At 35.9% G+C, this 12,211-nt stretch overlaps 3 protein-coding genes across 3 annotated transcripts; 1 reads left to right on the forward strand and 2 right to left on the reverse strand.

Annotated features, from left to right (window-relative positions):
* Window positions 1-5,316: 5,316 nt before the first annotated feature.
* On the reverse strand, window positions 5,317-6,145 carry LOC108572764 (mitochondrial fission process protein 1). The gene is made up of 3 exons (XM_017935047.1): window positions 6,088-6,145; window positions 5,755-5,882; window positions 5,317-5,671 (listed from the first exon to the last, which is right to left on the reverse strand). The coding sequence occupies exons 1-3, from the start codon at window positions 6,140-6,142 to the stop codon at window positions 5,384-5,386; spliced, it is 471 nt and encodes a 156-aa protein (XP_017790536.1). The 5' UTR covers window positions 6,143-6,145; the 3' UTR covers window positions 5,317-5,383.
* Window positions 6,146-6,683: 538 nt separating this feature from the next.
* LOC108572737 (N-acetylglucosaminyl-phosphatidylinositol de-N-acetylase) lies at window positions 6,684-8,235 on the forward strand. Its single transcript, XM_017935015.1, has 6 exons — window positions 6,684-6,763; window positions 6,866-7,308; window positions 7,389-7,470; window positions 7,585-7,781; window positions 7,850-7,980; window positions 8,095-8,235. The coding sequence occupies exons 2-6, from the start codon at window positions 6,996-6,998 to the stop codon at window positions 8,233-8,235; spliced, it is 864 nt and encodes a 287-aa protein (XP_017790504.1). The 5' UTR covers window positions 6,684-6,763; window positions 6,866-6,995.
* A 1,419-nt stretch (window positions 8,236-9,654) lies between these two features.
* On the reverse strand, window positions 9,655-11,183 carry LOC108572724 (neuronal membrane glycoprotein M6-a). The gene is made up of 5 exons (XM_017935000.1): window positions 11,060-11,183; window positions 10,750-10,886; window positions 10,488-10,670; window positions 10,265-10,415; window positions 9,655-10,162 (listed from the first exon to the last, which is right to left on the reverse strand). Exons 1-5 carry the CDS (start codon window positions 11,181-11,183, stop codon window positions 9,849-9,851), a joined length of 909 nt encoding a protein of 302 aa, XP_017790489.1. The 3' UTR covers window positions 9,655-9,848.
* Between the last annotated feature and the right edge of the window lie 1,028 nt (window positions 11,184-12,211).

The raw sequence follows: 12,211 nt of genomic DNA on the forward strand, positions 1-12,211 counted from the left end.
ATGGCCAGTTCTTTTCAATCGGCATAAGATTGCAAATACATTCAATTTATTTCCAAGCAATAAATAATACTCTTTTATGTTTTCAACATCAGTTTCATTTAAAACAGCAGCGTACAGAATGGTGTTTAAAACAAGGCCACTTTTTTCGAATCAGCGTATAATTCTAAATATACTTGTTTGATTTTGAAACAATAATTAACCGGTAATGTTTGAAACGTCCATTTTATTTAAGGTCGGACAACCGTTTCGAATTTGCTCCAATAACGGTCAATAATTATCTTCGTTAACCTAGTTACAGTTTAATTTTGTTCAATCGGCATAAAATTCTAAATACGCCCATTTTATTTCGCAGCAATAAATAATACTCGGTAGTGGTGCACGTCTATTTAAGGTCAAACAACTGTTCCGAATGAACTCCAATAACGATCAATAATTATCCTCGCATTGACCAACCTACATTTCAAATTTCTTTCAGTCGGCATAAAATTCGAAATACACTAAGTTCCCTAACTCCCTAAAACAAAATTTACCAAATCCCTTTCATCCGTGCAAAAATTAAGCACAAGAAATGAAGCATGTGCTCCGACACTAAAATTCGAAGAATATCAGAAACTGAAATTAATCGCTTCAACTTCTGAGTGGCTCAAACAACACCCAGTACTATTTTCAGTGTCCATTTCATCAAAAAATGTAACACCTACCCCGAATTCACCCCAACAACTATACAATCCTACCTCCAAAAAAAGAAATCCAAATTCAGAACATCTTGCTAATTATTCCGATACCTAAGTAGGATCGTTGAGGATTCGCGACGGAAGGAGGAGATGTGTAGTAGATACATAAAATAGGTGTATGTATTTATGTGCATGAAGGAATAAGTAGGTTTCCAGTGATCTACTTACCTATGTTACAGGCTTGGGTGACGGGCAGGGGTGCGCAGCAAGGCCCGCTGAGGGTCGCGACCCTTATCCGGGGGCCCACTCCCTTGCCGGGCCCGGGACCACCACCAGGCCCACCTTCCACGGGCCCGTATCGGCCGAACGGTCCCGAGGGCCCCAGTGCACCCACTTTTACTGCGGTGTTATCCCAATGGCCGTTAAATCGCACTTCTCACACTTCCCCCCTTGGCTGCCAATTTATTCGCCAGCACACACTCGATAGATTTTTGACAATTCCGCGCGCGACCCTTATTCTTCCCCTTTCCTTAAAATCTCTCTGACTCGCGGTGTGTTTTTTCTGTTTTTTCGTTTTCTTTTTTATACTCGCGCCTTTCTCGTCCACGTCGTTCTCGTTTAAGGTTAAACCACGTTAAACGTTGTCACTTTATTATTGTTACAGACTTTTAGTTAGGGTGTTTTTTTTTTTTGTCCGTTTCTCTCTCTTCGTCGTTGGATGGTAGTTCGTTTTTGTAGTTCATAGGTTACCCTCTGTCTTTTCAGCAGTTTGTTTTTCAAGGAGTTTTAAGGAAAAGTGTTTTTATTTATAGGAGATTTTGCAAATTGCGTGGAATCACTTGATCGATCGAACACCCCCCTCGTGTTTTAGTGGTCTCAGCTGGCAAGCCGGTACCGGCGGCACATCGTGGTCCCGTGGTCGCGCAGTTACGATCGTTCCTCCACGGATCTAAACACTCCGCGGTGGATCATGGCGCCGATACGACCGGTATCGCGGCGGATCTCTTAGACGCGACGTGCGCGTCCGCGCGACGGGCCGCATCAAGAGCCTCCGGTATTGCCTTGTTATACCTTCACGTCGGGTGAATGTCGTCGCGTGTATTTTGCGCCGATCAGCGCAGACCCTTGGTAATTTGCGCCAATTTTTTTTTCCTTATTCACCAAGTTTTATCGACGATCTACCAATGAAATCAACACTGTTTCCCTTACGATCACGTTTCCCAAACGAACCTCGCCGGAAATTTGTATCTTTCCTCGACGATACGTAAACTCGAAGAGAAAACGAATGAATGGGAACCGGGCGAACCGAGATGCGTCGCGACGAACGACACGCAAACGGATGGAGAAACGCGGCGACCCCGAGCACGCTCGCCTCGAGTTCGCCAGCCAACTGGCTGCACCTGTGACAACCGCGAGGGCCCCCCTCTACTCCTACACGTCGTCGCGCGCCTCGCTGGAACGGGCTACGCCCATTGGCCACGACCACGGCGCGGGACCTTCCGCGCTCCTCGCTGATTCGCCGGCTAGGCCCCGCTCGGGCGTAGCCAACCCCGTGCGCCGGCAGACATGGCCGTGGAATGGCTGCGGATCTCTGGCGGCGGACGGGACGCTTCTGTCGTTGCTACTGCTTCTGCTGCTTCTGCCGGCGTGTTGTTGCTCGAAATAGCCTGCCGCCTGATTCTCCTCGTCTCTGACGCGCTATCGATCCCCCTTCGGCGTATACCGAAGAGAAGAGTGCCTCGCGAAATGCCACAGGTTTCAGAGAATCTTTACCTCTCGCGCCCGCGAAATATTCCTCCCTCCCTCCCCCCTCTGCATAACCACCACCTCTGCCTCCTCCTCCTTCACCCCTCCCTCCTTCCCCTCCGCCCTGCCCGACCCTTCTTCGCCTACCACTTCTTTCTCCCTCCTCCCCTTATCTTCTCCAGTTCTGCCTCCTCTTCTTCTTCTTCTTCTGCCTCTTCTTCTTCTTCTTTCTCTTGCTTCTTTAAGTTTACCGGATCCTTCTTCTCTCGGCCGCGGCATCTCTTATTCTTATTCTTCTCGATTTTCTTTCTTCCTTTTTGTCCGTCGCTTTTCTTCCCGCGAACGTTTTTCGATCTCCTTTCTCGCTCGCACCGTTATTCGCGCCACACATCCTGCCAGTGTTGTACGTGTGTGTATATACGCGCCCTCTGTTCGACTCGCGAGACATAACCTTATCGCGAGGCTCGTTTTGTGACGGAGGCGTGTACCGAGGCGACGCATTGCTTTCTATCGATTAAGGACTTCTTCGCGCTATTGTTCGACGAGTTTTAAGGACCGGTGCTGGGTAGATGTTTCCTCTGTAGAAGTTGCAGGGTATACTGTCTCGACGTTGTTCCATTGGAATCGTAAGCCGATAGGCAATTAACGTTTGTTTACCTGTATGAATCGGTATAACGTACGAGTGGGGAATTCGCGCGTGGCTTTCACGAGTGTTTGAGAAATACTTGGACTTGTTGAAAAAGCTGAATTTTACCACGATTCGTTCTCTGAATTATCTCCAGTTGTAGTTTTGACAGTTTTTACTTGATACCTCGATTCTTTCGAAAAATCCATTAAGGTTAAAATACGGTAAAAAACGCGTGACAGGTGAAAAAAATTTTAACGGTTGTCCCCGTGCCACTATAATTAGCCATAAACAAGTGGCTTCTATAAATTATATCACGGTGGACTGGTTAAGCTTATTACGAGGGTCGACCATAGACTACTGAAAAGCTGTCAAGATTATTATAGGGTCCCGTGAAAAATCGACCGCTCCGTAGATGTGTCAATTCGTAACTGGCCTCTTGAGTAAGTATAGTCCTTCACCGTCCTATTCTATCCTCTTTCCGCAAATAGCGATTATACCCCTTGAATATGGCCCCGTAAAAATTTATTCCTCCTTTTCTCGTTCTTGCGTATCCGTTCGAAATTAGGAATTATTCGCACCATGTGCTATGGTAATTATACAACACTACGGTCTGAAGTATCTACTATTACCAACGGTCGATTATTGCTCAGTAATATCGATATCAAAATGCTTCCCTTTCGATGCATTCCGTTATTCGATATGTCGTTAATCTCGCGTCGAAGACAGACGTACGGAATTTCATAATCAAGAGAATCCCGGAGCAGGGTAATATCGATATCAAAATGCTTCCCTTTCGATGCATTCCGTTATTATTGTGTCGTTAATCTCGCGTCGAAGACAGACGTACGGAATTTCATAATCAAGAGAATCCCGGAGCAGTGGATTCTTTACGGGTTTTATTCGCAACTCGACCAGCAGTAAATCCCGTTGCGCGAACTTTTAAGAGGCAGTAAAATCTTGTAATACGCAATAACTGTATGAGAATTAATTAACGCGAAATTGATGCCTCTTCGCAAATCAGATTCTACTTAACCTCTAAATATTTCGACTATAACGCGTTTCAATGGATCTCGAACGGAGGGGTAGTCGATTTTACGAGAAAGATAAATTTATTTGACGTTCGCGCATGCTTGAACGGGAAAAAAAAGGGACGAGGAGTAAAGAAAGAAAGAAAGAAAGAAAAAAAATAAACGTAGAACACGCTAATCGAAGAAAACTAATTCGTTTCTTTTTTCGTTCGTACAAATTGTGGTTGATGCTCTCGAACGTAATCTTATCGATATCCGGCGCGTAGTTCGTCTTACAGAATCACGAGGTTAGTTCTGCGAATAAAGAAATACGATCAGTTTTTCTTCTTGACTGACGTGGCGATTGTACTTGCGACAAAAAAAATATATGTCACAGGTATGACAGGCTATTCGTTCCTACGCAATGCCGTGTCATTGTTCTGCGGCTAGCTCGCCCGGTCCGACAAGACGATAAATGGGAAAATGAACGTGGCCTGCGAGTTACGATCTTCCGTGTACGGTAATTATTATTGGTTTTTCAACGAGTCGGCTCGGTTTATTTAGCTCTCACGATCAAATGAGGAAGTTGTGAGCCCGTACTTAAAATGCGTCATCGAAACAATGACTTGCAACGCGTAACATTCGAAAAACATTCGACGTTTTTTCGGTCGTACAATTTTTTTTTTTAACTGCGTATTAAAGTGCAGTTCATTTTTTTTTTTTAATTATATTACATGTAATTGTTCGAAGATAAAGAATACAATGACTGTACGTTACTTGCTGCGCTTACTGCGTAACTTTTAAACACCTTGGTAAATAGGCAATTTCACTACGTCTGACTATGTATCGAACAACTCTACTTCGAGCAATCTAGTTTCGAAGTGTGATGACGTTGTAGTGCATACGTAGCAGATGTATCATTAGGGGAAAAATTCGATATGTTCGTACAAGTTTACAGCAAAAGTATGTACGTGAATTTATTTTCATTGGTGTTAGTGTTAGTAGAAAGGAATTGTCTTTGATTAGACTGATACTGACGAAGAATAGGATGAGAATTCGACAAAATTAACAATGTAATGTATTTTATTATATGTTTAACAATAAGAAAAATGTTCTTATTTTAAAATACATGTTCCAAGATGTTCAATATTGAAATAAAAATATTTGACCTATACAATTTAATAAAATAGGCATAACTTTCAGTTATATTGTACTATTTGTTTCGTGTAATACAATAAGCGGCAATATTTTCGTTTCCCTGGAATGCTGAGTAGATCTATGATCTGTCCTCAGGAAGCCCTGCAAAATTATACATTTCTTATTGATGGTCATTTTGGATAATGTCCTATCCACTCTCTATATGTAACATTCATTGCTTCCTCTACTATATGATCTATGGGATGAATTATAAAAGGTATTGTTGCTAAACCAATAACGGTTGGAATCCACCGACTTTTTATGGCCAAAATATTGCTTCTTCTTTGCACAAATTGTACAGCAGTACAAATTCTATTAATTGTGAAACCTGGAATGAGTACAGATGCAAATGACTGCCACAATAAGGTGTCTGTCATAGAGAGCAAAGTACATTTTATTGCATTTGGAGTATCATTACTCTGAAAAATAATACATTTATGTTAATATTTTTAATTAATATACTTATTACATTTAAGCAATACACATTTCAAAATTGACTTACTTTGTAACTTTTTAAGCCACTGTTAATTGTATCAGCAAGAACATATCCACTGGCTACAACATAACTTAGATTTACAATTGAATTTGGAACTATACATCTGAAAGCCTCTCCAACCTCATTTGCATATCCTAAAAAAAACAAATGGAATTTTTATACATTATATATAAAATATAACATTAAGGTAAGACTACTGATAAAAATGATTAAAAACAATGAACTATTATAAAATTCTGGCATACTTTACAAATAACAAATTAATAGACCATTTAATTTAACATCAAATATATCAATGAAAAAATGAAAAACAGTGGTTGATAACTTATTATCTATTACCTAAATATCTGACAGGCGTATCGCGGTACAAGTCCACTTCTTTTAATTCCTTCATAGTAGATTTATCGTTATTTACAAAATTGTGTATATTGTCAAACATAACCTACACTAATATGTCTGGCGCATTGTTCGATGTATTAAATGACTCACATTGGCGTAGTATCGATTTTTTTCCAAATATAAGTTACATAATTTAGATTACTAGCTATCAAGTGTGAAGCTACTTTCTATGAACTGTATAAATTGAATAATTATTTTAATATAATTGTACAATGGATTATAAAAAAAATAAAGTCCTCTAAAGAGGTTCAAAACACCTACGATCAAATATTTTAAACATAGGGAACTTTACATTTTGGTAACCCTGTTCGAATGTCAACAATTTACACGCGGTAAAAAATTCAAAATAATGAAGAAAGATTTAAAACCAATTATTTAAACTTTAATTCTTTCATTTAATTTTAATAACAGTCCAAACCGTAAATTGCAATCGAATGGTTTAAAAATTTAATTCGTATTAATATTCCAACGTGTAAAGTAACTAAAAATAAAATAAAATCTGATCATAATTTGAACACATTACGTACATAATTAGACATTAATGGAAGTAGTAGAAACGCTAACAGAGATGGTCAAGAAATATATTTAGAAAAAGAATTTAACCAATAGTAAAAGTGTCAGTAGCAAAAAGTATAAGTAGATATGAATATTATAATAGTAAATTTATATCAACTTACGCAAGTATGGCGTCCAATCCTATTATCTGGTTTGTTTACAGCATAACCTTACAATGTCCTTTCAATAAAAGAAATTTTATCCCAAATTTTGACGGGACAGCTCGCTCTTCCACAAATATGACAGGACCGTAATATTCGTAAGTGGAAATAGTTCGTACATCGCCATTCAATATGTTAGAACTCAATTTTATTAGGGAATATTTTAGTATGCAAGTAAATGAAATTATTAGTTGGTGGTGGTTTTACATCAATGAAATTTCATGGCAGTTGTTAATAGCTGTTACCGCGTATCTTTGCGTTTGTATTTTCCTGTATTCAATCTTGAAGAAAGTTAGCCACGGAGCGTGGCAACTTCCAGGTCCACCTGCCAGAATATTGTTAGTCACGGCTCATCCAGATGATGAGGTCATGTTCTTTGGTCCACTGGTGTATTGGGTTACAAGATCAAAGGCTAGTGAAATTTATCTCCTCTGTCTTAGCAGTGGTATGCTTATTGATTATTAGTGAAGCAAATCTATGTATAAAACATATTAGGATTTAGGATATCTCCACATATTGTTTTAGGTGGTGATAGGAGGAGAAAAGAGGAGCTGTGGTCTTGTGCAAAAATATTAGGAATTCCGGAAGATAATGTAACTATAGTGATGTATGAAATTGTTTCATTCCTATAATTTTCAAACTAATTTATCATTAATTATTTGAATACAATCAAATATTATCCTTTTAATCTTCTATCTTAGTTCAATAAATGCATGTATAGGAGTACAGAGTTACCTGATGATCCAAATGTACAATGGCCCACTGAGATAGTGGCAGAATGTATTTTACACCATGTAGAGACTTATAAAATCAATGCAGTTGTAACATTTGATAAGCATGGCATAAGCAGGCACAAGAATCACATCTCCCTATATTTTGCCATAGCTGCATTATGCATAGAAAAAAAAGTACCATACTGTTAGTATTACTTAATCGACAACTAAATTAACATTAACAAATTGCTAAGTAACGTAATCTCTTTCCAGATTGTAAACTATATGTTTTAGAATCTGTGAATATAATTAGAAAATATGTACAACTCCTAGATTTACCAATTAGCTTATTAACTGCATCATATTGGTATTTAATGACATATGATCAAAAAAAAATTATAAGAGTAAGTGTACAGTTAGTACATATGTCTTTGCTAAAAAATGCAAACTAAAAATATATTATTAGAAAAAAATTCATTGTGTGTGTGGTTGCTAAGATAAATAAATTATATTTGTAGAATGCTATGACTGCACACAAGTCCCAATATGTCTGGTTTCGAAAGCTGTACATGATATTTTCACGGTACACATTCATCAATACCTTCCAAGAAGTGAGTGCTCTTGATCTGGAGTTGGACCTCCAGTTTGAAGATGAGTAACCCACTTTAATTCATATGATTGTACAAATTGTAATTAATTGTATATATTTACATATATTATTAAATTTGTTTATATTAATATATAATAAACGTACACGTCGAGTAGAAAGTATTTTTTATTCGATCTTACAGAAATATACAAATATTTAGAAATAAAAATGTAGCGCAAGAATAACAATAAACTCATTTTTTGTCATGCGTAATTCGTGCGTTTACTTTCCTTATATAATAGTTTTACTATAAATTTGTGTAAACGAAATGCAATCCCCAATTTGATATGTACTTATTGAATGTGCATAATATACAATTTTTTCCGAAATTTATTGCGCATTCAATAAAATTTCGAATTATTATTAAACAATCTGAGCAAATGTGAAACTATTGCAAGTTAACCTTTTCGTTACTAACGATATTCGAATTATTCTATTGCATTGTCTTAAGAACTGTGAAAATAATGAAAAAGATAATGTTACGCTCTGTCGCGGTAGCGTACGCACGGTCAATACTGTCGTAGCGAAAGGATTACACTTGCCATTTCAAGTATATTCATTTTAAAATCTGTCTCTCAACAATAACATACAATATATGTAATAATTTTTTTATGGTTTAAATTGCATTAGATTTGGCACAGTTTAGTTTTGTGCATAAAGTACATTTTGAACTAACACTTCCTATTGTCTTTTTGACATTTCACAGTACAATTTGATCTTTTCAAGTATTACCCATACTGGAAGAAAACATAATTATTAACTTATATATCTTGTGAGTACTTTTTTTTTAGTACAAATGTGAGTAAAAAATTAAAAAATAATATAACAAAAAATAACAATTATCTTTTTTCCTCCAATAATTAACTAATTAGAGCATTTCAGTAACAATGTACAATGTCAATATTGTCCTTACTTTACTTTAAGAAAAAGAAAAAAAAGCTGCATTTTGTATTCATCATATCAAATAGAACTTAATAATACAATTCGTTTTAAACAGTCTTATACAATATAAAGACAATATTAATTGAAGTTATAATACCAAATAATACATTAGTGCACAGCAGAGAATTGTGTATATTAATAGTAAGTATATATATATATATTTGCTATGTAAAGATATATATATATATCTTTATATAGCAAATAGTTTAGAAAGTATATATGTATACTCTGTGCGCTTATATTCCTTATATCTTGCACATATTCACTATACATTTTCATTGGAAATAAAATCCATATTATCTTCAAACATGTATGAAATATGGAATGTTCTCGTATGACTTACACTACCTATCGAAATACAACAATAATTGAATGATTAACACTACGAAAAATGAAATCTTAACTGCCTCTAATTGTCACCTAACGGTTGAGTAACATTAAAAAAAAATAAATGCTTCCAAGGCAGTCGCAGAAAATGGACGGCATAAAGTGTTCCCGCAAGATCTTCGATCAGTACACTACTGTAACATTAATCAAGTAGTAGAATACTGAATTTAGGTACATAGAGAAGAATAACGTCAATTGGTTATTGATTCATACAGAAAGGAGATCTTCTATGTTTTGTAAAGAAGAATGCTGCAGTTATAAAGGATTCATCGCGAAGATCTCGCGGGCCGTATCCTAGAATCTATCCTTGCCGCGATGATGCGAACCCAAAGTTCCCATACCGGGTTGAGGAGAGTCTAAATCAGCATCTTGCAGGAATTGAAGGTCTTGTAATTCTTGAAATTTTTCTTGGTCCCTAATATGTGCATAGTTGGCAGATAAACACATCAAATAGTGTATAAGACTTAACACAACCAACATTGCAGCTACTGTTGCTAAAATAAACATGACTTCTGCCTTTTCAACAAAATCTTTACAAAACAGTTTCACTTCTTGTGGTCCACATACTTTCATATCTTCTACTCTTGTATTATTTGGAAATATGAAACCTATAAAGAATAAAATATTTATTTGTTGAATAAATAATTGGTTATTTAAATAATGGATACAAAAGATTGGGTGTATAAATTGCTAAACAAACAATAACTTACTGAATTGAGTAAAATCAATGCACTGATCAAGGGACTGGACACGAGGATTGCTGCATAAACCCCAAAATATTGTAAAAATCCAAGTAATTATAACCAAGAAGGCAAATATCAAAAGCCAACCCAATTGTAATATGTAAGTAATTGTCATGAACTAAAAAGTATAAAGCATATTTTTTGGTTCTTCCATATTATGATATAATCAAGTAACAGTAAGATTACATACAACAGCACAGGAAATACGTCCTCCAACTCTAGATCTCCATGCCCTGTATACTTTATGTCGTGTAGCTCCAGTTGCAAGGCAACCAACACATAGTATCATAATTCCCAAAGCTGCCATACTAGCACCAATTGTGGCAAAAGTCAATTGCACAGCTTCTAACCATCCAAGCCGTAAATGAAACACCTTATAATATATAAATGTTAATGAAGATACTAAGTATGTATTACATATAATGAATTACAACAAGATCATAATGTTTTACCTGATCCATCATTAGAGAACCTAATGTAACACCTCTATACATTGTACCACAAAATATGCCTACTCCTAAGCAACACATTATAGTTGCAATAAGAGATGCATACGGCACTCTGGCCATGCAATCATTACACATACTCCCTACAAAGGATAAAAACTTTGTTTATACAAAGTAACATATTGTTTATATTGACTAAAGAAGTTTCCTTAATATTTTGTCATGTATAAATAAAACATATTCTAGTATGTTGCAAGTAGGAATTGCTCCAAATTTGTTTACTTTTGTGTAATAATATTAAGATTAAAGAACTTACTACAAGTTCGATCTTCACAATCAAGTCCATGAAGACTTTTTTCAGAAAATCTATCTATACTAATATTACTTTCAAACCGTCTACGTAACGGTAAACTATCACTTGCGTCTTGCTGATTTCTCATGTTTAATTATAAACAGCTTCAACATCCGTTTAAATAACGTGTGAAGCAATCGATGATTGAAACGATGAATGAGTAATCGTTTCATATATATTACAGATAAGATTACGAAGCGTATCGTACGCTATTTCCCGCGGAATGGAAGAGATACTACGAAAGATTTTTATTTGAAGAAAAACACGCCTCCCTTATAACTATGACACATATAAAAGAATGATTCTTACAAATTTTTTTACTTACCCATGTCTTGATCTTGATATTGTTCAAGGTTAGGTTCGTTTTAGGTGGGCACGGCCCGTTGTTGATCCCGGGCCTACAACGATAGAATTCTCTCAATTATTGCCGTAATTGAACGTCATTCTACTGTATTAGTGAATAACATCCCACACAATTCACGTAATTACAGAGCCACACGAAACACGACTTGTTTATAAGGACCCTACGAGATCTTGTGACAGATTGATTTCATTAATTATCCCCTAAAAATTTTCAACAATATTTTTCTATGCTTTATGCCCGTAATTTATAAGAACACATTAATATTAATGATATCGCACTGCAATGGCTATGCTTTAAGTTGAATATATTTATTTTCGGAATGTCGTTTGTTTTTTGATAACCCTTTAAAACAAATCAATATGGCGACAAAAGGTAAAAGTGAATGGGATCGTTGCCCTCTTAGAAAATTATAGGATATCTAGTAAATTAAACGTAACGTTCTGTTTACTACAATATGCTAATATTTTAGTAAAGAATTTTAATAACTTTAGGTACTCGTATTTTGGATTTGGATAGCTTTATTTTCTCACAATGTAATATTTGTAACACTTGAATTTAAATTTCGTATATGACAATATAAAGATGCTAAATCTTTTATTATAGAATTTGATAAATTAAACTTCAAATATAAATACATACAAAAATATTAAAATGTATCTATCTTATTGTATTTAAAAAATCAGTTACTTCATAATTGAGCTATGTAATATATTCGGAAGGTAAATCTATAAAAATATTTCAGCTCTTATTGT

The sequence above is a fragment of the Habropoda laboriosa genome, unplaced genomic scaffold (genome assembly GCF_001263275.1).
Source record: "Habropoda laboriosa isolate 0110345459 unplaced genomic scaffold, ASM126327v1 scaffold22, whole genome shotgun sequence".
Taxonomy (NCBI): domain Eukaryota; kingdom Metazoa; phylum Arthropoda; class Insecta; order Hymenoptera; family Apidae; genus Habropoda; species Habropoda laboriosa.